The 27,117-nt window shown below is 47.8% G+C and overlaps 1 protein-coding gene across 2 annotated transcripts in view; it reads left to right on the plus strand.

Moving 5' to 3' along the window:
* Positions 1 to 27,117, plus strand: part of LHFPL4 (LHFPL tetraspan subfamily member 4) — a 59,097-nt gene that overhangs the window by 23,237 nt on the left and 8,743 nt on the right. For both annotated transcript variants that reach the window (XM_088662659.1, XM_088662660.1), the window contains exon 2: positions 26,298 to 26,534. In XM_088662659.1, the coding sequence (XP_088518785.1) occupies positions 26,298 to 26,534 (237 nt within the window). The remainder of the gene's footprint in view (positions 1 to 26,297; positions 26,535 to 27,117) is intronic.

Raw genomic sequence — 27,117 nt, forward strand, 5'->3', positions numbered from 1 at the left:
ATCAGCACCACGCTCTACCCAGCTGAGCTGTGTCCTGCGTGGCAGTGCTGGGCTCAAACTAGCCAAGAAAGACGCTGTGATTATTACTGAAGGAAGGTCACATCAGGGTACTCTCCGATCCAAGTACCACCCCCCCCAAGAGTCTTAGTGAGCTGGGCTCTTCCTCCCCATCACCTCCCATATCGTGTGTGTGTCCCCCCCTTTTCCTCTGCCCTTTCTGCATACTGCCAAACTGGGCTTTTAATCCTCGCCCTATTAGGATGGGGTTAAAATGCGTCACACAGAGGCTTTAGTCCTTTTTAATGACACATCTGTTAATTCGGCAGGCTGGCAACATCTGGAACCTAAAGTCACTTTCTCCCACGGAATGTCATTTCCCTACAGCTTAGTCCCTCTCCCCAAGCTGCTCCTGTCGCCCACACACAGAACCCTCCCTCCCCTTCTTTTACCTCAGGAGACGGCTGGGGTGGGTTTTTTTGGTTACGTTTCAGGATGCCTAACAAACAGAGACATGGGTTCCCCTGAGGTATAAGGGCATGTGGTCTGAACATACAGGGAAAGGCACATTTGAGCTTGTGTGTGGGGTCGTCTCCCCCCCCCAAAAAATGGCACTCGTGCCCCCAGGCAAAAACACGGCTGCATCCGTTTGCTGTTTTGTGCTCTCTCTTTCGCCAAGGGAAAGGTGCGTGGAGAGTTCAGGAGAAGGTTTCTTCAGAGAACAAACATCTGCGGTGTCATTGTGATAATTTCCCCCCTTCGCAAATGTTCAGATGGAGCAGAGATTATGGAGGTGCGGAAATAAGCACACATTGCCTACTGGACTTGCCTTCAACAACTTCTGCTCTCTTCAGGGGTTTGTGGACTACAACTCCCATCATCCTCCAGCTGTCGCAACTGGGGGCCACTCAGCTTGGGTTGATGGGACTTGTAGTTCAAAACATTTGGGGAGAGCATGAAGCTGGCGAAAGCTGTACTGGGTTTACAGCACAATCCAAAACAGGTCTGATCCACAACAAATACTGGCTACTATTGGGAATTTTTTTAATTTTTGGCGTTTTATTACGTTTTTATATTTGGCTGGAAGCCGGCCAGAGTGGCTGGGGAAACCCAGCCAGATGGGCAGGGTATAAGTAATAAAATTATTAGTATTATTATTCCTTTATATTGTGTGTGTGTGTGTGTGTGTGTGTGTGTGTGTGTGTGTGTGTGATTTTTATTGGTTTTACATATAATCACATTACGTAACACCGTTCCCTCTTATTTTATCTCTTTGGCTCAACTGAGCCTAACAACTTCCCTCCCTTTAAACTTTACATCTTAATGATAATAATAATAATAATAATAATAATAATAATAATAATAATAATAATTTATTTATACCCCGCCCATCTGGCTGGGTCTCCCCAGCCACTCTGGGCGGCTTCCAACAGAAGAATAAAAGAATAAAGCAGAAGAATAAACAGAAGAATAAAACACAATAATCTATTAAACATTAAAAGCCTCCCTTTACAATTCACTTCATTTCCTATCCTTGTTATATCATTACCTAAAATATTATTTTACTCAACCTAAATAGGCAGCAATTTCATCTTACAAATCTTCAGATAACCCTGCTAATGATGGTAATTATTATTATTCCTAGGAGTTAGCGCTTCTTACCCTCCAGACTGAGGTTAGCAATTGATCCTATGCATGCCTACTCAGAAGTAAATCCCGTCGCGTTTTTAATGGACTTACTCCTGTTGTGAATATGTAAACCGACTCCCAAGTCAGTTTCAGGTATTTTGATCCCATCTGCACTAAACATTTTAAAGAGTATCATACCACTTTTAAAAGTTGTGGCTCTACCCCACCCCCCAAAAAATCCTAGGAAGTGTAGTTTGTTAATGGTGTTAAGAACTGTTAGGAGACTCCTAACACCTCAAGGCCTGCTTCTCCTCCTATGAACCAATCCAGACTCTGTGTTCATAATCTGAAGCCCTTCTTTGTATGCCTCCTCCACAAGAGGCCTGGAGGGCGGCAACACAAGAACGGTGTCTTTTCTGTGGTGGCTCCCCATTTGTGGAATCCTCTGCCCGGGGAGGTTCAGCTGGCACCTTGCTTGTATAGCTTTAGGCACCAGGCGAAAAATGTTCTTCTTCAATCAGGCCTTTGCCTGATTAACATTCTATGGCCTTTTAAGTGTGTTTGTGGGGGGGGGAGCTATTGTTTTGTTGTTTTTCTAGGTAGCACTTCGACCTGATCTGGCAGGGCTTTCCTTATGCCCTTGTGTCCTCTGACTCAAGGCGGGGAATCTTTGTTTATTCCCTGCACTCTGTGCAGCTGCTGCTCCTCAGCTCTGGCCTCCAGCTGCATTGCTCCAAACGCCTCTCAGATGCTCCAAATTAGCAAAAAGTACCCCTTCCATAATGGGGTTCCATAATGGGACACGGGTGGCGCTGTGGGTTAAACCACAGAGCCTAGAGGGCTTGCCGACCAGAAGGTCGGCGGTTCGAATCCCCGCGACGGGGTGAGCTCCCGTTGCTCGATCCCAGCTCCTGCCAACCTAGCAGTTCAAAGGCCCATCAAAGCGCAAGTAGATAAATAGGTACCGCTCCGGCGGAAAGGTAAACGGCATTTGCACGTGGTAAATGGCTGGCCACATGACCTGGAAGCTGTACGCCGGCTCCCTCGGCCAACAACGCGAGATGAGCGCCGCAACCTAAGAGTCTGTCGCAACTGGATCTAATGGTCAGGGGTCCCTTTACCTTTACCCCTTCCATCACAGAATTGGCACCTTGTCGCAGAGAACCTCCCTGCTTCTATTTTGTGGTGCCCCCATTGTTTGCGCCTGACTCATACGACGCCGATGCATTCCCCTCCAATTAATTTGTTTTTTGTCGAGGAAGGAAAAGATAAGCCCTCGAGGGAGGTGCGCTGGTCTCCTTGCCGAGGGGACTCTGAGAAGGTGGCGAGGGAATGGCAGTGGGGGGGGGGCAGGAAAGATAGCCGAGACTGAGCTTCTTCCCACACCAAAGCAGCCTTGAGAGACTCCAGCAGGAAAAGCTGCAGCCCACAGGGGCTGACACAGATAATCCTGTCCCTGCCTTTGCCTCCTGGGCCTTAGAGCCCACTGCCTCCTTCAAAACCTTTCTGGACAACCTTTGCCTCCCCCCCCCCCTGCTGCCTGGTGTGGGAGCTGGTGGGTGAACCTGCGTGGACGGGGCTGCATGACTGCAGGACAAGGATGGGAACCTTACGAAGTTGAGCTTGCTTTTTTCCTCCTCCCTCCCATTCCTTTCTTCCTCCTGCGTGATTGTCAGCCGCAGGGCGGAAATGGTCTTCTAGTGGTTTCCGCAAGCTTGCTGTGGGAGAACACCTTTCAGCTCTAGAGCAGGGATGTAGACTCAGGTTTTGGAGGTAGGAAAGCCAGGCTCAGATTCTGACTGTACGTTCCCAATATATATAGAAGTCAATGCTATAGGAGTGGCACACTTGGTTTTCGCTTGCACTGAAAGGGGATTGAAGCGGGGCAAGTGATCAGGGCTGGTGTCAGCACCCAGTATTCTTGGACAGCTCCAGCAACAACAGAGCAGGGCCCATCACGGATGTCTGCCTAGGAAACCCCCCCCTTATTTCTCACCCTGCCCCACCTGCCCCCAGTCCTCCAAGCAGTGAAACCAAGATGCTTGTTTACAAAGGTAAAGGGACCCCTGACCATTACGTCCAGTCGTGACCGACTCTGGGGTTGCGGCACTCATCTCGCGTTATTAGCCAAGGGAGCCGGCGTACAGCTTCCAGGTCACGTGGCCAGCATGACAAAGCCGCTTCTGGCGAACCAGAGCAGCACACAGAAACACCGTTTACCTTCCCACTGTAGGGAACACCGTTTACCTTCCCACCTATTTATCTACTTGCACTTTGACATGCTTTCGAACTGCTAGGTTGGCAAGAGCAGGGACTGGACAACAGGAGCTCACCCCATCATGGGGATTCGAACCGCCGACCTTCTGATCGGCAAGCCCTAGGCTCTGTGGTTTAACCCACAACCTTACTGTATGTTTGTGAAACATGGACCACTTATAAACACCATCTCCAGCTCCTCGAAAGATTCCATCAACGGTGTCTCCGAAAAACGTTACACATCACTTGGGAAGAAAAGCAAACTAATGCCAGTGTACTGGAAGAAGTAAAGATCCACCAGTGTCGAAGCAATAATTCTGCAACATCAACTTCGCTGGACTGGTCATGTTGTTCGGATGCCTGATTATTCCTTCCAAAGCAACTACTCTTTTCCGAACTTAAAAATGGAAAGCGTAATGCTGGTGGTCAACAAAAAAGGTTTAAAAACTTGTCTCAAGGCAAATCTTTAAAAAATGTAGTATAAACACCAACAATTGGGAAACACTGAGAGCACTCCAATCGGAGAACAGGCTTTACCAAAGGTGTCATGGGCTTTGAAGACACTCGAACTCAAGAGGAAAGGGAGAAACGTGCTAGGAGGGAGCCACGCTTGGCAAATCCACACCGTGATCAACTCCCGCCTGGAAACCAATGTCCCCACTGTGGAAGGACGTGTGGATCCAGAATTGGCCTCCACAGTCACTTACAGACTCACTGTTAAAATCGTGTTTATGGAAGACAATCTTACTCGGCTACGAGTGACCGCCAAAGAAGAAGCATGTTTTTTTTGCACGCATTGAACACTTGACAAGCTGCACCTGCTGAAATTCTCTCTTCTATATACCTGTTCGAGTTGCAGAAGCCCCTTTCTCCCCTTCCCCCTCTGTCTACCCTACCTGTTACCTCCATGGTGCCGGGTGAAGATATTTTATCTGCCCGGTCTTTTGATTTCGTTCGTTTTTAATTTCGCCGGCTTTGGGTGCACGTCGTTTAAACACAAAAGTCTGCTTCTTCTTACGCCATCCTTTTCGAAGTATCTTCTTCTTATTGGCTGTTTTACGTGATTGTTAGCCACTATTGTTTATTTATTTAATTAATTTGTATACAAACACACACAGCCCTTCATCCGCAGACCTCAGGGCGGTTCACAGCATAAACTATGAGAATGTAAAATGTGTGTTCATTTTGTATGTTTATGTTGTGAAACACCCTGTGATCTTTGGATGAAGGGTGGTATACAAATTTAAATAGATCAATAAATAAATATTACACACACACACACACACACACACACACACACACACAATTCAATAATAATTATTAACTAATGCCATTTATTGGTCGCTTTATACCACTGTTTGGGTCTCCAGCTGTTTTTGGACTAGGGAGTTGACCACTGGTCCTGCCAGCTACGGCTGATAGGAGTTGTAGTCCAAAATCTGGAGACCCATGTTTGGGAAAACCTGCTTTATACAAAAGGAAAAGTCTCAAAACGGCTTGACAATAAATAAAAATAATACATCTAGTTTAGGGGCATCTTTTTTTTTAAAGGATTCTTGCTGCATGTTCCACACAGTCCAGATTATTAGTTTATTTCAAAATGCACATCAAAGCAACACTATTATTAGGACCAACTGGGGGGGAGGGGGGAAGCATTGCCAAACCATGAGCAAGCTTTCGGGCTTAGCTAAGGCCCTCTTCGTTTTCACGGGGAGAATTTCACATGGCTACTGTCTCTATTCAAGCTACAAGAGAGAAGATTCCACCTACGGTAAACATTAGGAAGAACTTCCTGACAGTAAGAGCTGTTCGGCAGTGGAATTTGCTGCCAAGGAGTGTGGTGGAGTCTCCTTCTTTGGAGGTCTTTAAGCAGAGGCTTGGCAGGCATATGTCAATAATGCTTTGATGGTGTTTCCTGCTTGGCAGGGGGTCGGACTGGATGGCCCTTGTGGTCTCTTCCAACTCTACGATTCTATGATTCTATTCTATGATTCTATTAGGTGGCCAGGTGCAGATGAGGACTTGGCGTTTTCCCAGCCATTGCCCACAGCTGCCCAAACCCAACCCAAGAAAAGCTGGAGCTTTTCTTGGATGCAGCAGAGCACACTGTCTGCACCAAGGAGGAGACAGGGGATCTCCCTGAGGAGGAGGACAGTTCCCCAACACAGCAGCCAGATGTATGGAGGAACGTGACTCATAGAAGTAGAAGGCCCAGGGATCGCTCTGAGTGCTTAGAATTACACAACCGTTTTGAAGTGCTCATGGAAGACGAGGAACAGACTCCACCTGAGGATCTCTCCCTCATCACAGTTGATGAGGAATATGAAGACGAGCAACCAAGTCAGTCCTCTGGAAATATGCAGGTAACCTTGGAAGGGACAGCACATAGAAGAATCCCAACCAAGCCCATGAAGAGGCGTGTAGTGGTGATTGGGGATTCCCTACTGAGGGGTACAGAAGCAGTGATCTGTGGGCCTGACAAGATGTCTCGAGAGGTGTGCTGTCTACCTGGGGCCAAGATCAAAGATGTAACAGAACGGCTGCAAGGAATCATAAAACCCACCGACAAATACCCCTTCCTTTTGGTGCATGTGGGAACCAATGACACTGCAAGCCATAGCTTACAGAAGATCAAAAATGATTATGAGGCTCTGGGCAGGAAGTTGAAGCAATTAGATGCACAAATTGTCATCTCTTCTGTCCTCCCAGTTGAACGACATGGCCCAGGGAGAGAGAGAAAAATAGGGGAAGTGAACAACTGGCTTCGCAAATGGTGCAAACAGGAACGGTTTGGATTCCTAGATCACGGTCTGCAGTTTCTTGAAGATGGACTTCTGGCAAGTGATGGACTGCACCTCACAAAAGTTGGGAGGAATGTTTTTGCCACAAAACTCAAAAACCTCATCAGGAGGGCTTTAAACTGACTTATGTGGGTGGGGGAGGGAGACAGTGGTCCTGAAGGTAGGAGTCTATCAAATGCTGAAGATGATCATCCAAATGTCAAGGACCAAATGGAGCAAGCAGCATGCAGACCTAGTGGTGGGACGAAAATATCCTTAAATAAGAGACATGGGGGAATGATCAACGGTCTTCAATGTCTGTATACTAATGCACAGAGCATGGGAAATAAACAAGATGAACTTGAGCTCTTGGTACAGCAAACTAAATATGACATAATAGGCATCACTGAAACCTGGTGGGATGAGTCTCATGACTGGAATGTAGTAATAGAGGGATACAATCTATTTAAGAGAAATAGACCAAACAGGAAAGGAGGAGGAGTAGCTTTATATGTTAGGGATATGTATACCTGTGAAGAGATCCAGGATTTAAAACTTCAAAGCCAAATTGAGAGTATCTGGGTCAAAATTAAGGGAGAGAAAAACAACAGTGATCTCATTGTGGGAGTTTACTATAGATCCCCAAGCCAAACTGAGGACACAGATGATGCCTTCCTGGAACAGATGGCCAAGCATTCCAAAGGAAGTGAGATAGTAGTAATGGGGGATTTCAACTATCCTGATATTTGTTGGATGTCAAACTCAGCCAAGAGCATAAGGTCGAACAGATTCCTCACTGGCCTTGCAGACAACTTCATTGTCCAGAAAGTGGGAGAAGCAACAAGAGGATCAGCCATTTTAGATCTGGTCCTAACCAATAGTGATGACTTGGTTGGTGGGGTAGAAGTGGCAGGATCATTAGGTGGGAGTGACCATGCTCTTCTGGAGTTTATTATCCAGCGGAAAGGAGCAACCAAGCATACTAAGGTCCAAATTCTAGACTTTAAGAAAGCCGACTTCAGAAAACTTAGGGAAACGCTGGGTGAAATCCCATGGACAGTAATACTAAAAGGGAAGGGAGTTCATGATGGTTGGGAGTTTGTTAAAAGGGAGATATTAAAAGCACAACTTCAGGCAATACCAATGAGACGGAAACATGGAAGGTGCCTAAAGAAGCCAGGCTGGCTATCTAAAGAACTCTTGACTGAGTTAAGATTTAAAAGGGATATGTACAAAAAATGGAAAAGGGGGGAAATCTCCAGAGAGGAATTCAAACATATAGCCAGCACGTGTAGAAACAAAGTCAGAAAAGCTAAAGCACAGAATGAACTCAGGCTCGCCAGAGAGGTTAAAAGCAACAAAAAGGGCTTTTATGGGTATGTCCGTAGCAAAAGGAAAAACAAGGAAACAGTGGGGTCACTCAGAGGAGAACATGGTGAAATGCAAACAGGGGACAGAGAAAGGGCAGAACTCCTCAATGCCTTCTTTGCCTCAGTCTTCTCCAAGAAAGAAAACAACGCCCGACCTGAAGAATATGGAGCAGATGATTCAGCAGGGGAAACACAGCCCAGAATAAGTAAGGAGGTAGTACAAGAATACTTGGCTAGTTTAGATGTATTCAAGTCTCCAGGGCCAGATGAACTACATCCAAGAGTATTAAAAGAACTGGCAGAGGTGATTTCAGAACCACTGGCAATAATCTTTGAAAATTCCTGGAGAACAGGCGAAGTTCCAGCAGACTGGAGGAGGGCAAATGTTGTCCCTATTTTCAAAAAGGGGAAAAGAGAGGACCCAAACAATTACCGCCCAGTCAGCCTGACATCAATACCAGGAAAGATTCTAGAGCAGATCATTAAGCAAACAGTCTGTGAGCACCTAGAAAGAAACTCTGTGATCACTAAAAGTCAGCATGGGTTCCTGAAAAATAAGTCATGTCAGACTAATCTGATCTCATTTTTTGACAGAATTACAAGCCTGGTAGATGAAGGTAACGCTGTGGATGTAGCCTATCTTGATTTCAGCAAGGCCTTTGACAAGGTGCCCCATGATATTCTTGTAAAGAAGCTGGTAAAATGTGGGCTAGACAATGCTACCATTCAGTGGATTTGTAGCTGGATTACTGACCGAACCCAAAGGGTGCTCATCAATGGCTCCTCCTCATCCTGGAGAGTAGTGACTAGTGGGGTGCCACAGGGTTCTGTCTTGGGCCCAGTCTTGTTCAACATCTTTATCAATGACTTGGATGATGGGCTTGAGGGAATCCTGAGCAAGTTTGCAGATGACACCAAGTTGGGAGGGGTGGCTAACACCCCAGAGGACAGGATCACACTTCAGAATGACCTTAACAGATTAGACAACTGGGCCAAAGCAAACAAGATGAATTTTAACAAGGAGAAATGTAAAGTACTACACTTGGGCAAAAAAAATGAAAGGCACAAATACAGGATGGGAGACACCTGGCTTGAGAGCAGTACATGTGAAAAGGATCTAGGAGTTTTGGTTGACCACAAACTTGACATGAGTCAGCAGTGTGATGCAGCAGCTAAAAAAGCCAATGCAATTCTGGGCTGCATCAATAGGAGTATAGCATCTAGATCAAGGGAAGTAATAGTACCACTGTATTCTGCTCTGGTCAGACCTCACCTGGAGTATTGTGTCCAGTTCTGGGCACCACAGTTCAAGAAGGATACTGATAAGCTGGAACGTGTCCAGAAGAGGGCAACCAAAATGGTCAAAGGCCTGGAAACGATGCCTTATGAGGAACGGCTTAGGGAGCTGGGTATGTTTAGCCTGGAGAAGAGAAGGTTAAGGGGTGATATGATAACCATGTTCAAATATATAAAAGGATGTCATATAAAGGAGGGAGAAAGGTTGTTTTCTGCTGCTCCAGAGAAGCGGACACGGAGCAACGGATTCAAACTACAAGAAAGAAAATTCCACCTAAACATTAGGAAGAACTTCCTGACAGTGAGAGCTGTTCGGCAGTGGAATTTGCTGCCAAGGAGTGTGGTGGAGTCTCCTTCTTTGGAGGTCTTTAAGCAGAGGCTTGACAGCCATCTGTCAGGAATGCTTTGATGGTGTTTCCTGCTTGGCAGGGGGTTGGACTGGATGGCCCTTGTGGTCTCTTCCAACTCTATGATTCTATGATTCTATGATTCTATGATTCTGTGTGGTTAGCTCTGCGCTCATTAAGAGGCAGCTGCCACCCTGTGTCACAGAAGGGACATCGGAGAGATCCGATTGTGGGCTGAGCAACAGTGCATTAAAGAAAAGAGCCCTAAAGGGATGAAGGGGGAGGAGGATTTCATGCTGCGAATTTTCACCCTGTCATGGCTCAGCTGGCTTTGCTCAATCCAGCTGAGATACCTTGGGTTTGATTTCTCATCCCAGCGCAGTCGGATTCCGGCCCCATCTGTATTCAAAGCAAAATCTTATCAGCCCTCCTGTGGCACGATGGATCAGTGCGTCTGGATGTTAGCCAGAAGGTTGGTGGTTCAAGCCCACCCAGGGATGGCTTTGGGCAGGATTCCTGCATTGCAGGGGGTTGGACTAGATGACCCTCAGGGTTCCCTTCCAACTCTATGATTCTATGATCACAGTGGTACCTTGGTTCTCAGACTTAATACGTTCCGGAAGTCCGTTCCAAAACCAAAGCATTCCAAAACCAAGGCGCGCTTTCCCATAGAAAGTAGTGCAAAATTGATTAATCCATTCCAGACTTTTCCGAACAACCCTTAAAACAGCAATTTAACATGAATTTCGCTATCTAATGAGACCATTGATCCATAAAATGAAAGCAATAAAGAATGTGCTGCAGTCACACAATCAATCAGTAGCTGAACTGGGTTCCATACAGTCACTAAAACAAAACTTGTCTGAATTAATTTTGAGATGTATTTTAATTAATTGATATCTGTGTTTATGCATATTGTGTTGTTTTTATGATGTTAGCCGCCCTGAGCCAGGTTTTGGCCGGGGAGGGCAGGATACACATAAAAATATATTATTATTATTATTAAACAAAAAAGCTGCAAAAACAAAAATGCAAAATAAATATCAAAAACAGACAGACCTCAACATAACACTCAAAAAGGAAGAGTGCCACTCAAAACGGAAGCATAACACTCAAAACGGAGCATATTCGGCTTCCGCGGAAAGTTCGCAAGCTGGAACACTTAACTTCTGGGTTTGCAGCGCTTGGGTTCAAAGTTGTTCGAGTACCAAGGCTTTTGAGAACCAAGGTGCCACTGTGCTGTGATTCCGTGACCACCTTAAACAGTCGTGGCTTCCCCCAAAGAATCCTGAGAACTGCAAGTGTGCTGTGAGTTGTTAGGAGCCCCCCTGTTACCAGGGACAGACCTTTCTCATGTGCCCAGTTGTGAAAGGCCATAATTTGACGCTGCCCTCCTCCCTCCAGCCTTCCCAAAGCTGGTCAAGTGCTAGCTAGGCTTTGGGAAGCGAGGAGGAGGACTCTAGGACCCTGTCGGAGCCCTCACACCTCCTTCCCAAAGCCCAGCACTTACTAGGTAGGCACACCATTGGCCCCTGCACCCAGGGCCCGCCTCTGCTATTACGATTTCGGGACCCACAATTCCCGGAGTTCCCTATGAAGAGGGTTCCACTCTGGGAATTGTAACTCTGCAGTTATCAGGGTTATTTGGGGGAAGCTACGGCTGTGGTGTGCTGGAGGAGACTCTTGAGAGTCCCATGGACTGCAAGAAGATCAAACCTATCCATCCTGAAGGAAATCAGCCCTGAGTGCTCACTGGAAGGACAGATCGTGAAGCTGAGGCTCCAATACTTTGGCCACCTCATGAGAAGAGAAGACTCCCTGGAAAAGACCCTGATGTTGGGAAAGATTGAGGGCACTAGGAGAAGGGGACAACAGAGGACGAGATGGTTGGACAGTGTTCTCAAAGCTACCAACATGAGTCTGACCAAACTGCGGGAGGCAGTGGAAGACAGGAGTGCCTGGCGTGCTCTGGTCCATGGGGTCACAAAGAGTCGGGCATGACTAAATGACTAAACAACAACAACAGCAATGGCTGTTCAGAGTGGCACAATAGCGCCTTAAACGCATAATGTGGACGGGGCCCTTGTCTCAGAAGGAAACACCCGTTCATAGCCTCTCGCCCAGGTGTGGCCCACCATGCGCCACCAAACTGCAGCTCCCCCCCATCCCTGGTCATTGGCCATGCTTCCTGATGGGAGTTGTAGTTCAGCAACATCCGGAAGGCTAAATAGTTTCCTGGTTTGGGTCTTCCTCCTTAAAGCAAGTTTCAACAGAGGCCAAAGAAGTTGTGCAGAACTCCAGCCAAAGAGAAGGGCAGACAGGAACAGTCAAGGATTGTGATGTTGTATCTCCCCTGTAGGGTTGCCATATTTGTTCTGGCAAAATACAGGGGAGGGGGATTAGGAACCAAAAATTTTTTCCACCTAGTGCTGAAATGACTTCAAAGCAATCCTTTACAATACATGGCAGCCTAACCAGATAGCCTCTCTCTCTCTCTCTCTCTCTCTCTCACACACACACACACACACACACGTAAATCTATCTGTACTTTGTTACCCAGAGCTCAAATGTACGACATTTCAGACATATGCAATACAGTGGTACCTCAGGTTAAGAACTTAATTTGTTCTGGAGGTCCGTTCTTAACCTGGAACTGTTCTTAACCAGAGGTACCACTTTAGCTAATGGGGCCTCGCGCTGCCGCCGCACGATTTCTGTTCTCATCCTGAAGCAAAGTTCTTAACCCGAGGTACTATTTCTGGGTTAGCAGAGTCTGTAACCTGAAGCGTCTGTAACCCGAGGTACATACAGGCCAGGGCAAAATAAATAAATAAATAGGGGGTCTTATTCCGATGAGACTCACTGGAAGGACAGATCGTGAAGCTGAGGCTCCAATACTTTGGCCACCTCATGAGAAGAGAAGAATTCTTGGAAAAGACCCTGATGTTGGGAAAGATTGAGGGCACTAGGAGAAGGGGACGACAGAGGACGAGATGGTTGGACAGTGTTCTCGAAGCTACGAACATGAGTTTGACCAAACTGCGGGAGGCAGTGGAAGACAGGAGTGCCTGGCGTGCTATGGTCTATGGGGTCACGAAGAGTCGGACACGACTAAACGACTAAACAACAACAACAACATTCCGATGAGGGGGCAAGCTTTATTCCACATCAGGCATAGGCAAACTCTGGCCCTTCAGATGTGTGAGACTACAAATCCCATCATCCCTAGCTAACAGGACCAGTGGTCAGGGATGATGGGAATTGTAGTCCCAAACATCTGGAGGGCCGGAGTTTGCCTATGCCTGTTCCACATGTTAGATGTTTGAAAGATAGAGGAAACAATGGGGTAAGGCAAGCCTTGTGTGGAGCTACTTCTCCCCCACCCTCCTCTCTCAAATACCATGCAGGTAACTATGTTCAGAACTTCTAGGGGGCTTCTAGGCCACACTGACACAAACCCCCTTGTTCCTAGAGCCCTGAAACCTGCTGCTCTCTGAGGGACAGAGCCTGGCACTCTGCATCCTGTATTGAAATATGGGACGATCCCGTATTATACAGGACAGATGGCAACCCTACCTGTACACCTCTGAATATCTGTTACTGGGAGGGTGCTGTGGCATCTGTTTGTGGGCTTCCCACAGGCATCTAGTTGGCCACTGATATTGGATTCTGGATTCTGAAGGCCCTTTAGCCTGATCCAGCAGGACTCTCCATGTGGCATTGGCGATGAGCCTGTGGCTTTCCCAGATGTTTCCAGATTCCCATGCCAGGGGACCGGAGTGCAACTGCGGGCAGAAACACCTGTTAACCGGGGGGGGGGGCGCTTCATATGAAAGTGGCCGTGCTGCCTACATGCTGTTGCCATGGAGAAGGAGATTAAGAGGCATTTTGCCTGTGACCCAAACTCACTCTCTTCTCCTTTTGGAATCGGGAAGCCAACGCCACCTTTTGCATGGGGGAAGAGTACAGATTGTGGAGAAAGGCTACCTACACTGGCTCCCAGTACGTTTCTGAGCACAATTCAGGATGCTGATGCTGACCTTTAAAGCCTTAAATGGCCTCAGCCCAGTATACCTGAAGGAGCGTCTCCACCCCCCATCATTCAGCCCAGACACTGAGGTCCAGCGCCAAGGGCCTTCTGCGAGTTCCCTCCCTGGGAGAAGTGAGGTTGCAGGGAACCAGGCAGAGGGCCTTCTCAGTGGTGGCATCCACCCTGTGGAACGCCCTCCCATCAGATGTCAAGGAAACAACTTTCCGACTTTTAGAAGGCACCTGAAGGCAGCCCTGTTTGATGTTTTATCGTGTTTTTCATATTCTGTTGGGAGCCACCCAGAGTGGCTGGAGAAACTCCGACGGAGGGGCGGAGTATAAATAATTTATTATTATTATTATTATTATTATTATTATTATTATTATTATCAGGTTCCCCCCCATTTCTTTCTTTCTCTCTCTTTCTGTGTGTGTGTGGTTTGCTTTAAACCTGACTTTTTGGTTGTAGCTCAGCAGCAGGGCAATCTATGCAAATGAATTAACATATGCAAATCAAGCCCTCCCCCTAATTAACCGGCTCTTAGAGGCACACTGCCTGTGCGCATCACAATCTCAGAAATGCCTGCCTGCTCTGCCCCACTCCTAAGTGGATTTGAACAAAAAGGACTTTGAAGTGTTCTCTTCTTCCAACCATACTTTGAACTAAGTGTGCTTTCGAGTCGTACATGTAACCTATGATTTCACTTTCATCCCACCAAGGAGTTCAGGGCAGCATACATGTCAGTATTCGTCAATGTTCTTTTCTAAACAAAAGAGTTTTAATCATTGGTGCATCTTCCGTTTTTGTGTGACTTCAAATGATATGATGCTCATCAACCAATGTCTCAAACTATTGCTCTTGCTGAAAGCAAGGTGAAAGAGGCAATGTCGTCCATCTTCCGAGGGTTGCAAAATCACCTGCTAAGAACTATTTTTGAAATTTTGGGCATTTAGAACTCATGAATCAGAGTGTTCTGCAGAAGAAGGGATGACCAAGGAGGAAAGATGACCATTCTACATCTGGCATGTGAGAGGTTCATAGACTTTCACTGAAGAACATGGATTATATTTGACTTCACTTTCTTCATGTTTGTATACATGTTGTTGATACATGGCAATTATGACAATCTTTTAGTTCCTGGATTCAACAAGCCGAAGTTTCTGAATTGTGCTGGTTTTGTGCAAGGTTGTATCTTCTAAGTTTTAGATTTTTATACCTAAGGGAGGAACTCGACATGTTGTTGGTGCAAACAGACCAATCTACCCTCTCCTCTCTTAATTATCGTTCAGAACTTTATTTAACTCCTAACTCTCTCCGATCCTCCTGCTCTTTGTCTACATACTTTCTGGGCCGAATGACTTCTTGGCAGCTGTTCCCTTAACCTGCGCCTTCCCTCTCTGTGTCATTAAATTTAAACTTGAGATAGACTCCAATATGGAGCTGGCGAGAACTCCCAAAAGAAGGGTACCAATAGCCTGGCAGAACCACTGAAGCTGGAACTGGCTAGTCTACAAGCAAAAGACATAATTGCCCCAATTATGCTGATCTACAGACATAATTGCCCCAATTATGCTGATCTACAGCATAGATAGATCAGCAGCCTAGTTATTCTCCTAACCCTCTTGCTTAGTTCCACATACATTGATGCGCTCCCCACCATGCACTGTTCTGGGGGTTCTTCTGAACCCCCTCCCCCAAGCCAATGTGGTGAAAGAGGACGGAAAGCTTCATGGGTGCTAGCAGAAATCCCCATATGTGCTTCTCCTAGCAGGACCGGTTAGTTGAATTTAGCCTCGTTTTTAATTCTTGCATTCATGAGCAATTTAAATTCCGCTCTCGTCACATGCTTATATAAACATTGCAAATGCATTTCTTCTTCTTTTTGCAATGCAGCTGTTAAGTTGACTTTATAAGAGGGTGAAAAAAATGCAATATATTTTTCATCTAAGCTTCCCCCCCCTTTTTTTTTTTACCTTGACATTTGTGGTCTGTGTTCTTTGTTTCTGGTGCACAGTCAATTATATTTTATCTCCGTTCTGGTTTGTTTTGGAGAAAGGCATTGTGCCCATCTGCCTCTGTTTGTCTGCCTGTGTGTGTGTGTGTGTGTGTGTGTGTGTGTGAGAGAGAGAGAGAGAGAGAGAGAGAGAGAGAGAGAGAAGACCTTTCATCTCATGCCTTCCGCTCTCCATATCATATCATTAACCATTCCAGACATTCCTGAGCAGAGAGGTCTCCACCTGCATCAGCCTCAACCTTGGTGTACCAGGCAATTTGAATGCAAATGAATTTGGTCTTTTGGTGGGGAGGGGCAGCTTCAAGAGCAGAACAGAATCCTGAGAGAGACTGATAAGAGGTGGAAGGAAGGTGTGTGCCTTTGTAGGGAGTTAGGGATGAGTTAGGAATGACCAGGCAGTGGAGATTAACTAAAGAACAGGGTTGTGTTGTGATCCTTCTCTCTTTTGCCCCTTTTGCTACGGATCTCTTCCTGAAGGTGATCCTGTGCCTGTACACAGTGCGGGGGGGGGGGGGGAGGAGTTTGACAATACGTTCCAGTATAAGAGCAGCCATGCAGAGTATCTCAATAGCCTGCCTTTGCTCAGCATCTCTGCTTTATAGAGAGGAGCAGGGATAGTTTTTTGGGAGGGGGAGGGAATAATAGCTTGGTCATGGAGCATGTGATTTGCATGCATAAAACCTCAGCTGTACTTCCTGGAATTTCAGGTTGTAGCATAGGGCTCGGGAACCATTTCCAGCCTCCCTAAGTCCGAGAGAGAGAGAGAGACTGCAGGATGGTCCCCAGCCATGATAGTTCTGCTCTGACTACAGTTAAAGGCAGTGATGCTTCTGAATAGGTCAAAGGTCAAGTTCCCCTGGGTGGTTAAGTCCAGTCAAAGGCGACTGTGGGGTTGCAGCGCTCATCTCGCTTTCAGGCCGAGGGAGCCGCCGTTTATCCACGGAGAGTTTTCCGGGTCATGTGGCCAGCAGGACTAAACCGCTTCCGGCACAACGGGACACCGTGACAGAAGCCAGAGCACACGGAAATGCCGTTTACCTTCCCGCCACAGCGGTACCTATTTATCTACTTGCACTGGTGTGCTTTCGAACTGCTAGGGTGGCAGGAGCCAGGACGGAGCAACGGGAGCGCACCCTGTTGCGGGGATTCGAAGCGCCGACCTTCCTATCAGCAAGCCCAAGAGGCTCAGTGGTTTAGACCACAGCATCACCCACGTCCCTGCTTCTGAATGTTGCTGGAGGCAACAGGAGGGGAACGTGCTCTTTGCAGCCGAGAATCCTGGGAGCTGTAGTTTGTTAAGGGTGCTGAAAGGGGAGAGCCTTTTCACTAGTTTAAATCTATTTATAAATCACCCTTTCATACTATATTCTAGATGGGCAAGCACTGGCCCTCCAGATGCCATTGGACCCCCATCATCCCTGACCATTGGCAATTCTGGCTGGAGCTGATGGGAGTCTCAAAACACCTGGGGAGTCAGAGTACCTATCTCCGTTCTACAGCACCTAAAATCTACTTGCTAGTGTACAAAAATAAAACAGAAGGCAATTTCCTGCCTGCAGGCGTACACAACCTAAATAAGGCATGCAGACAAGGAGAGTTCTGGGAGGGCCAGTACGATTTTGAGCACAATTCAATGTGTTAGTGCTGACCTTTAAAGCCCTAAACGACTTCGGTCCAGTATACGTGAAGGAGCATCTCCACTCACATTGCTCAGCCCGGACACTGAGGTCTAGCTCCGAGGGCCTTTTGGCGGTTCCCTCCTGCAAGAAGTGAGGTTACAGGGAACCAGGCAGAGGGCCTTCTCGGTTGTGGCGCCCGCCCTGTGGAACGCCTCCCACCAGATGTCAAGGAAAGAAACAACTATCTGACTTTTAGAAGGCATCTGAAAGCAGACCTGTTTAGAGAAGTTTTTAATGTTTGATGTTTTGTTGTGTTTTTTAATACAGTCATACCTCGGTTTAAGTACGCTTCGGTTTGAGTACTTTCAGTTTAAGTACCGGTGCTCTTGCGGACCCATCTGGAATGAATTAATCCACTTTCCATTACTTTCAATGGGAAAGTTCACTTCAGGTTAAGTACGCTTCAGTTTAAGTACTCCGCGGACCGTTTGGAATGGATTAATCCACTTTCCATTACTTTCAATGGGAAAGTTTGCTTCAGGTTAAGTACGCTTCAGGTTAAGTACGACTTCCAGAACCAATTGTGTACTTAAACCAAGGTACCACTGTATTCTGTTGGAAGCTGCCCAGGTGGGCAGGGTAATAACAACAACAACAACAACAACAACAACAACAACAACAACAACAACAACAACAACAACAACAATAATAGCTATTACTACTGTGACTACAACTACTACTAATGTGGTTTTATTATTTGTTCCAAGCCATCCAGAGTGGCTGGGGCAACCCAGTCATTATGGGTGGCATATGAATAAATTAGTAGTAGTAGCATTAATGATGATGATGATAGGGCAGGGATGGAATAGCAGGATGGGACAGGAACAGCTTTGTCATTTACAGCTTGAACGTTTTAATTGGCTCTTTTAAAGAAAAGGGGAGAGAGAGCTTTGCTCTTCTTAACCTGGCAACCTTTCTGCATTAGGATTCAAACCCAGATCCTCATTGCCCGGTGCTGGTTTGTGTCTATAGTGCCAGGCTCTGTGGATGCTGTTGGTGAATTTTGAGTCACTCATGTGCTCATTGAAGGAGTGGAAGGAGGTGGGGAGGGGAGAGCGTTGAGGCCTCCAGGCACAACATCCCTTCATCTCCATGCTGCCCTCCTCCTTGAGCCCAGCTGCGGCCTTCCCTCTCTCTGCCACCGTCCTGGGCCAAGTCCGGGCAGGAGTTCCACATCACTTCTGCTCTGCGTTTCTGTAAATGTCACTCCTTCCTGCAGGGAGCTGGGAGAGTGTTTTCCAGGACACAGCGCTGGCTACAGCCAACCCAGAGACCTCAGCATTCAATCTCTCTCTCTCTCTCTCTCTCTCTCTCTCTCTCTCTCTCTCTCTCTCTCTCTCTCTCTCTCTCTCTCTCTCTCTCTCTCTCTCTCTCTCTCTCTCTCTCTCTCTCTCTCTCTCTCTCTCTCTCTCTCTCTCTCTCTCTCTCTCTCTCCTCTCTCTCTCTCTCTCTCTCTCTCTCTCTCTCTCTCTCTCCTCTCTCTCCTCTCTCTCTCTCTCTCTCTCTCTCTCTCTCTCTCTCTCTCTCTCTCTCTCTCTCTCTCTCTCTCTCGTCTGTCTCTCTGTCTCCCCAGCACATCTCAACTCTCCCCAGTGAGAGAACCAAGCTTGAGAAAGAAGTGGGGGTGGGTGGAATATAGGGAACTGGAAACGATGGATGCGGATAGGGAAACGAACCCCCGTGAGGCTTGCACAGCTCTGGATTCTAAATTGGCTGCTGCCCGCTGAAAAGGAGAGAGAGAGAGAGAGGAGAGGGAGATCTATCTAGTCATTTGCACGCAGCTCTCCTGCAAGCGGAATGTGCTGAATCATCAAGAAGTCGAGCCAAAGGTGTCTCTCTCACAACACCTCGCAGAGAGGAGGATAGGTGGAAGGACACCTTTGACAGACAAACTTGCGAGGAGGAGGAGGAGAAGCTTTGCCCGTGAAAAGCTCACGTTTTTGTTTTGCCCAAATGTTCTCGGTTTCCCCGCTTCGCTTGAAGAGATGCTGATAATATACGGCGGGCACCCCTGGTAGCAGGAGAGCAGGGGAAGATCTCCTGCTTGCAATATAGCTATCAACATCAACATAATTTTATTATTTATACCCCTCCCATCTGGCTGACTCCAAAAGAAAATTAAAAACACAATAAAATATCAAACATTAAAAACTCCCCTAAACAGGGCTGCCTTCAGGTGTCTTCTAAAAGTCAGATAGTTGTTTATTTCCTTGATATCTGAAGGGAAGGCGTTCCACGGGGAGGGCGCTTGGTTCCCTGTAACTTCACTTCTTGCAGGGAGGGAACAGCCAGAAGGCCCTCGGCGCTGGACCTCAGTGTCCGAGCTGAACGCTGGGGGTGGAGATGCTCCCTCAGGTATACTGGGGCGAGGTTGTTTAGGGCTTTAAAGGTCAGCACCCAGGGCCAGTGCTAGGGCTTTTTGCGCCCTAGGCAAAATCACCTTCTGGCGCGCCCCCCCCCAGACGCATGTGTCATGACGCACACACAACATCGCTGACACCCCTGTGTCCCCTCCATAGGTGGGAGGAGCGCAAGCCAAAAGGAGAGCTCAGCGCTCCTCGCTGCCGCCGCTGAGGAGCTCACAGCATCCCCTCCATAGGCGGAAGGACGCTGAGCTCTCCTTTTGGCTCGCGCTCCTCCCGCCTATGGAGGGGACGCTGTGAGCTCCTCAGTGGCTGTAGCGAGTGAGCGGCGGAGGCAGCAGTAGCGCCCATAGCTGAAGGCTTCAGCTACGGGCGCTGCCACCGCCACCGCTCGCTCACTGCAGCCGCTGAGGAGCTCACAGCGTCCCCTCCATAGGCAGGACGAGCGTGAGCACGCGACGTGGGAGGGCGGCGGTGGCACGGGGGTTTTGCGGGGCAGGCTGGCCAGCACCCCCTCCATTTTCGCGCCCTAAGCAACTACCTAGTTGGCCTAAATGGACGCACCGGCCCTGTCAGCACCAACACTTTGAATTGTGCTTGGAAACATACTGGGAGCCAGTAAAGGTCCTTTAGGTCCCAGCGGCCACTCCTGGTCACCAGTCTAGCTGCCGCATTCTGGATTAATTATAGTTTCTGAGTCACCTTCAAAGGTAGCCCCACATAGAGCACATTGTAGTGGTCCAAGCGGGAGATAACCAGGGCATGCACCACTCTGGCAAGACAGTCTGCAGGCAGGTAGGGTCTCAGCCTGCGTACCAGATGGAGCTGGTAAACAGCTGCCCTGGACACAGAATTGACCTCCGCCTCCACGGACAGCTGTGAGTCCAAAATGACTCCCAGGGCTGCGCACCTGGTCTTTTAGGGGCACGGTTACCCCATTCAGGACCAGGAAGTCCCCCACACACCCCAACCCCTGTTCTCCAAGAACAGTAATTCACCTCGTGAGCTTCTCCAATCACCACAGGTCACTGGCTGGGTTTCTACATGCCCCACAGATTTTAAATGTGCAGGAAGGTGACGACAACCCTACACACCTATAATGGCTGGTGATAAGCAGGTGACTTGTTTTAGTTGTTTCCCTTTCCGTTGTTTGTTTCTTTTTATTTTCAGATCTTGAGCTTTCCTAAATCTTGTTGATTTTTAAGTCCTGGTGTCACCTCGAGGCCAGCATGTAATGTTCAGCTATAGCAGCACAGGCCTGGAACATACCATCAGGACGGAATAGGAGGACTCTAAGAGCCTCTCTCCGGATAAGCCCTGAGATTGATATTATGGCTCAGCTGAGCTGGACATAATACGATTAAGGAGATGAACTCGGGCGGTTGGTCCCAACAAGATCTCGGCACCTGCAGGGATGTGAGAAATGAGAAATGAAAGGGCAGAGGCTGGTTTTTCATAGAGGGGTGGGTGGGTGGGTGCCGGTCTGACTGTCGGTTGGGTTGGTTTTACTCTATGCCAGGCATCCCCAAACTGCAGACCTCCAGATGTTTTGGCCTACAACTCCCATGATCCCTAGCTAACAGGGCCAGTGGTCAGGGAAGATGGGAATTGTAGTCCAAAAAATCTGGAGGGCCAAAGTTTGGGGATGCCTGCTCTAAGAAGTTGGACTTAGTCGAAACAAAATACAAAAATTTCCTTCCAGCAGAACCTTAGAGACCAACTAAGTTTGTCATTGGTATGAGCGTTCGTGTGCATGCACACTTCTTCAGATGCCATGTACACAAAGCTCATACCAGTGACAAACTTAGTTGGTCTCTAACCTGCTACTGGAAGGAATTTTTTTATTTTGTTTCGACCACATCAGACCAACACGGCTACCTACCTGTAGTTGGACTTAGGATAGGCATGTAGTTGCGGCTGGAGTTCAGAGTCGTCCTCATCTGTAAAATGTAGCAATAATAATAATAATAATAATAATAATAATAATAATAATTTATTTATATCCCGCCCTCCCCGCCAAAGCCGGGCTCAGAGCGGCTAACAACAAGTAAAAATAGCACAGTGTACATAAAATCATACAGTCAATTAATTAAATACATTCTAAAATCAATTCAGAATCAAATTAATGGCAACCACTGGGCTAGAGTTTTGTGAGGATTGCAGAAGGAGAGATGGGGTCAGACTGTGCCTTGGCCATAGGCCTGGCGGAACAGCTCCATCTTGCAAGCCCTGCGGAAAGATGTCAAGTCCCGCAGGGCCCTAGTCTCTTGTGACAGAGTGTTCCACCAGATCGGGGCCATGGCTGAAAAAGCCCTGGCTCTGCTCGAGGCCAGCCTAACCTCCCTGTAGCCCGGGATCTCCAAGATGTTTTTATTTGAAGACCGTAGGGTCCTCTGTGGGACATACCAGGAGAGGCGGTCCTGTAGGTACGAGGGCCCTAGGCCGTATGGGCTTTAAAGGTTAAAACCAGCACCTTAAACCTGATCCTGTACTCCACCGGGAGCCAGTGCAGCTGGTATAGCACCAGGTGAATGTGATCCTGCGGTAAGGACCCCGTAGGAGTCTTGCCGTGGCATTCTGCACCCGCTGGAGTTTCTGGGTCAGTTTCAAGGGCAGCCCCACGTAGAGTGAGAACAGCTAAGTTAAGAGAAGGGGGTGCTGTACAACAGTGGGCTTGGATGAAATGGCATTGCTTCTAGTAGACAACCTGTTTGTTGAGCATTCATCCCAATGGGTTTGTGGAAAATTCAAGCAACGTTAAGTCACGGCGAGTGCCTTCCCACGCTTTTTAATGCATTTTCCTCTCACTTCCCTTCGTGCAAAACGTCCAACCTTTGAGAAAAAAGGTTTTGTTACACTAGACCTCCCAAGTCAGCTACCATTGCACCTCAATTTGCAACCCAAAATAGCAGCACTGTGGAAAATAGCATCCATATTGATTTGTTTGCTTGCTTAGGTAATTTATTTTTATTATTATTTTATTGGTTTCTGTTGCTTTATTGCAGGGGTCCCCAAACTAAGGCCCGGGGGCCGGATGCAGCCCAATTGCCTTCTCAATCTGGCCCGCGGAAGGTCTGGGAATCAGCATGTTTTTACATGAGTAGAATGTGTCCTTTTATTTAAAATGCATCTCTGGGTTATTTGTGGGGCATAGGAATTCATTCATATATATTTTTCAAAATATAGTTCGGCCCCCCACAAGGCCTGAGGGACAGTGACCAGCCCCCTGCTGAAAAAGTTTGCTGACCCCTGCTTTATTGGTTTGTTTGTTGGCTAAAATGATATTCTGTTTCTTAATGTCTGATGTTTTGTTGTGTTTTTATATTATTATTATTCTTTGGCTAACTCGTAGCCGAGTAAGATTGTCTTCCGGGTTTAACAGTGACTGTGGAGGCCAATTCTGGATCCACACATCCTTCCACAGTGGGGACATTGGTTTCTGGGTGGGAGTTGATCATGGTGTGGATTTGCCAAGCGTGCCTTCCTCTTAGCACGTTTCTCCCTTGTGTCCTGAGTTTGAGCGTCTTTGAAGCCTATGACACCTTTGGTAAAGGCTGTTCTCCAATTGGAGCGCTCGCAGGCCAGTGTTTCCCAGTTGTCAGTGTTTATACTACATTTTTAAAGATTTGCCCTGAGAGAGTCTTTGAACCTCTTTTGTTGACCACCAGCATTATGCTTAGCATTTTAAGGTTCGGAATAGAGTAGCTGTGTCTTTATATATGCTGTAAGCCACCCAGAGTGGCTGGGTAGCTGGGGAAACGGAGCTAGATGGGTGGGATAGAGCCATTTAAAGGTAAAGGGACCCCTGACCATTAGGTCCAGTCGTGACTGACTCTGGGGTTGCGCGCTCATCTCGCATTATTGGCTGAGGGAGCCGGCGTATAGCTTCCAGGTCATGTGGCCAGCATGACAAAGCCGCTTCTGGCAAACCAGAGCAGCACATGGAAACGCCGTTTACCTTCCCGCTGTAGCAGTTCCTATTTATCTACTTGCATTTTGACGTGCTTTCAAACTGCTAGGTTGGCAGGAGCTGGGACCGAGCAACGGGAGCTCACCCCATCACAGGGATTCGAACCGCCGACCTTCTGATCAGCAAGCCCTAGGCTCAGTGGTTTAACCCACAGCGCCACCTGGCTCCTCCTTCCCACTGTAGCAGTACCTATTTATCTACTTGCATTTTGACGTGCTTTCAAACTGCTAGGTTGGCAGGAGCTGGGACCAAGCAACAGGAGCTCACCCCATCGCAGGGATTCGAACCGCCAACCTTCTGATCAGCAAACCCTAGGCTCTGTGGTTTAACCCACAGCGCCACCTGCGTCCCATAGAGCCATTTAGGTCGACTTAAAAGTGGAAAATACAGTGTCTTCTTTAGTTATAGGTTTTTAAACCTCTCCCATCCTCTCCCACCCAAGCCTCCACCCGCACCTTCTTAGCTGAGATTTTAAAAGAATTCCCCTCCTCCCCTTGCTCTGTGTTGTACCTGGGTATGTGTGTGTGTGTATAAAAGCATCTTGTCAAGGTAAGAAAAGCTGGGATGATGACTCACATTCCTGTCTGGTTCTATCTAATGAGCATCCTTCCCTTCACCCAGTGCATGTTTCATATGTCTCCAACCAGGCTTGTTCCTCCCTCCACATTCAGCCCAGGCAGAGGTCCCACAACCTATGTTGTGCTGCAAAAGCAGAGGGTGGTCTACAGAGGAAGGTGTATACACAACACCTCACAGGATGGGGAAACTGCAGCCTCCTCTCTTCTTTATCCTCAACCCCGTGACACAGTCTGACCGACAGCTGCAAATGAGTTGGAGTCAATCAAGCACCTCGATATGAATGAACAAAAAGGAACTCTTTGGCTGCTGTCATGCAAGGGAAAAAAGCCTCTGGCTGTAGGATCCCACACAGTGGAAACAGGCAAATCAGATTATGCAGACAAAAGCGTGGTCCGGGAGACAGAATATTCTATACCTGCAGCATCTCTTGACAGATGCCTATGCAAATCACCCCACCTTTTCCTCCTGCAATCCACCAAGATCGGGGCTGCTGGTCCGCAATCTGCAGAAGTAATTAAAAACTAAGTGCCCCTAAGCACACAGAGAGTGCATTTCCTTTGCAAATGAGTAGCCGTGGTTCATTGCCATACAAGAGGGTTTCTATGGGGAAAGTGGGGTCTGCTTCGAGTGTGGGTTCAGCTCCTCATTCTTCAGAAATGCAGCAGCAATCCAAGGAAGGAGAATCTATCTTGTCACCGTCCCCTTTCCCCTGGTATTTAGTCTAAACCTGCCTTCCTATACTGTAGTTTAAAAGGATTTTCCTCTTGGGCTGGTCTTGATGGAGAGGGTCAAAGCCACATCTCCTTTCCGGGGACCCTTTAAAATATTAGGAGACTGTTGTCCTAGCTCCTTTCAATATCTCCTGCTAAATAGCTTAACGCACCTATTTTAGTCTTTCATCATACATTTTTCCACCAGCGCTAAGGATTTTATGTATATCCTACAGACCAACGACATCCTGAGAAGCTTAGACTCTGTCTTAACAAAAAAAGTTTCTAGACCTTATGACATAGCTGTCAAGTTCTCCCCTTTTTTTCAGGGAAATTCCCTTATGCTGAATAGGCTTCCTCACGAGAAAAGGGAAAACTTGACAGCTATGCCTTATGGATGTAAGGATGGAACCTGAAAACATGTGAGCAATACCTGAACCCTTGGATGGCAGCTGAATAAGGCTTTCAGTGGTCAGAGGGCAGGATGTGAATTCTTTGCCAAGCTCCTGGCACCCCCCCCCTAGCATTGGGCAGAATAGATGCAGACATGCACGACAAACTTAAAAGTGCATAATATAGTAGTGCAAGTTGCAGATACAGTGCAGAATTTGGGTTATGTAAGAGAGCTTGAGAATTTATATAGAACAAAGTCTTGTTGTGAGAGTCGGAGGTTGAACGGCTGGGCTAGAGCCTGTCCCTTGGCAAAGCTGTCAAGTACGGTACCTCCTTCGTCATGAAAACAACAGGTAAATGGTCCAGGACGACTAGGAAAAGGGTCTGTGCAATCCTTAGAACTAAGGAGGGTGCCTTCCATGCACCTACAGAGGAAACAACGGGCAAGGGATGATTTTGAGAAAGATAAGCAGGGATCTGCCTCTGGGCTCTGTGAGTTATCTTAGGATGCAGCCTCGCCCTCCTGCTAGAGATGTGATGTGGAAGCAGTGAATTGCAGCTGTCTGTTGGGAGTCTTTCAGCTGCACCTCCACCTATGTCCAGCCTGTATATTTGCAAATAAACTTAAACGTTGCAGAATGCCGAAAAAGCCTCCAGCAACCTCCTTGTATGAAGGGGAACCAAACCTGGGTAAAGCGCCGAACTCCTTGGAACATGGTTTGTGGGGGAATCCTACCTGTATATATACCCGTTATACGTCTTACAGAAAGGTCCCTGCTCCTTTCCAGACTGCAAAGCAGAGCAATTGATTTCAGCCCTCCTGTTGTGTTAACCACATGCCTTCCCCCACCCCCACCCCCCGTTTATTTCTTTGTTCCATCCAGCTCTCTGCCTGGTGCTGGGCTGCATGATATTCCCAGATGGCTGGGATTCAGAGACCGTCAGGGACATGTGCGGGGAGAAGACGGGCAAGTACTCGCTGGGCGACTGCTCCGTGCGCTGGGCTTACATCCTAGCCATCATTGGCATCTTGAATGCCCTCATCCTCTCCTTCCTGGCCTTTGTCCTCGGCAACCGGCAGAACGACCTGCTTCACGAGGAGCTCAAAACAGAGAACAAAGGTGAGTGCCAGCCTTCTGCTTGCCCGCCTCAAGCCATGAAGCAGATATCGGGAGGTAGAGCTTTGGAAAGGAGGTGGGAGGGCTCTGAGTCCTCCTGCCTCCTTCCCAAAGCATAGTTAGGGCTTCCCCAGCTTTTAGGAGGAAGTGGGAGAGTGACAAGGCATCATAGCTGCCAAGTACCCCGTTTTCCCCGGGAAACCCCCGTTTTTACTTACCTTTTCCCGGTGGTCCCCCGTTATCACTTCGTCTCCCGTTTTTCTCCGTTATTTTCTCCTGCCGGCAGCCATTTTTTTTCTTTCCGATTTGCCCTTCTATGGGCACCAAAAATGGCCGCCGCCGGCTTCAAAAGTCGCATCTACGCATGTCCGGAAGTGCATAGACGCGACTTCCGGTGTCTGCGGTGGCCATTTTTGGTGCCCATAGAAGGGCAAAGCGACACCGGAAGTTATGTTGACGCAACTTCCGGTGTCACATGGCTGCCAGTCCTGGATTCTGCAGTCCGGGACTTGGAAGGTAAGGGCAGGGTGTGGCCCATGAGTTGTGTGTAGACGTACTCTTGCGGCCCACTTGCTATGAACGGTTG

Source organism: Zootoca vivipara, chromosome 2 (genome assembly GCF_965207765.1).
Source record: "Zootoca vivipara chromosome 2, rZooViv2.hap1.1, whole genome shotgun sequence".
NCBI lineage: Eukaryota > Metazoa > Chordata > Lepidosauria > Squamata > Lacertidae > Zootoca > Zootoca vivipara.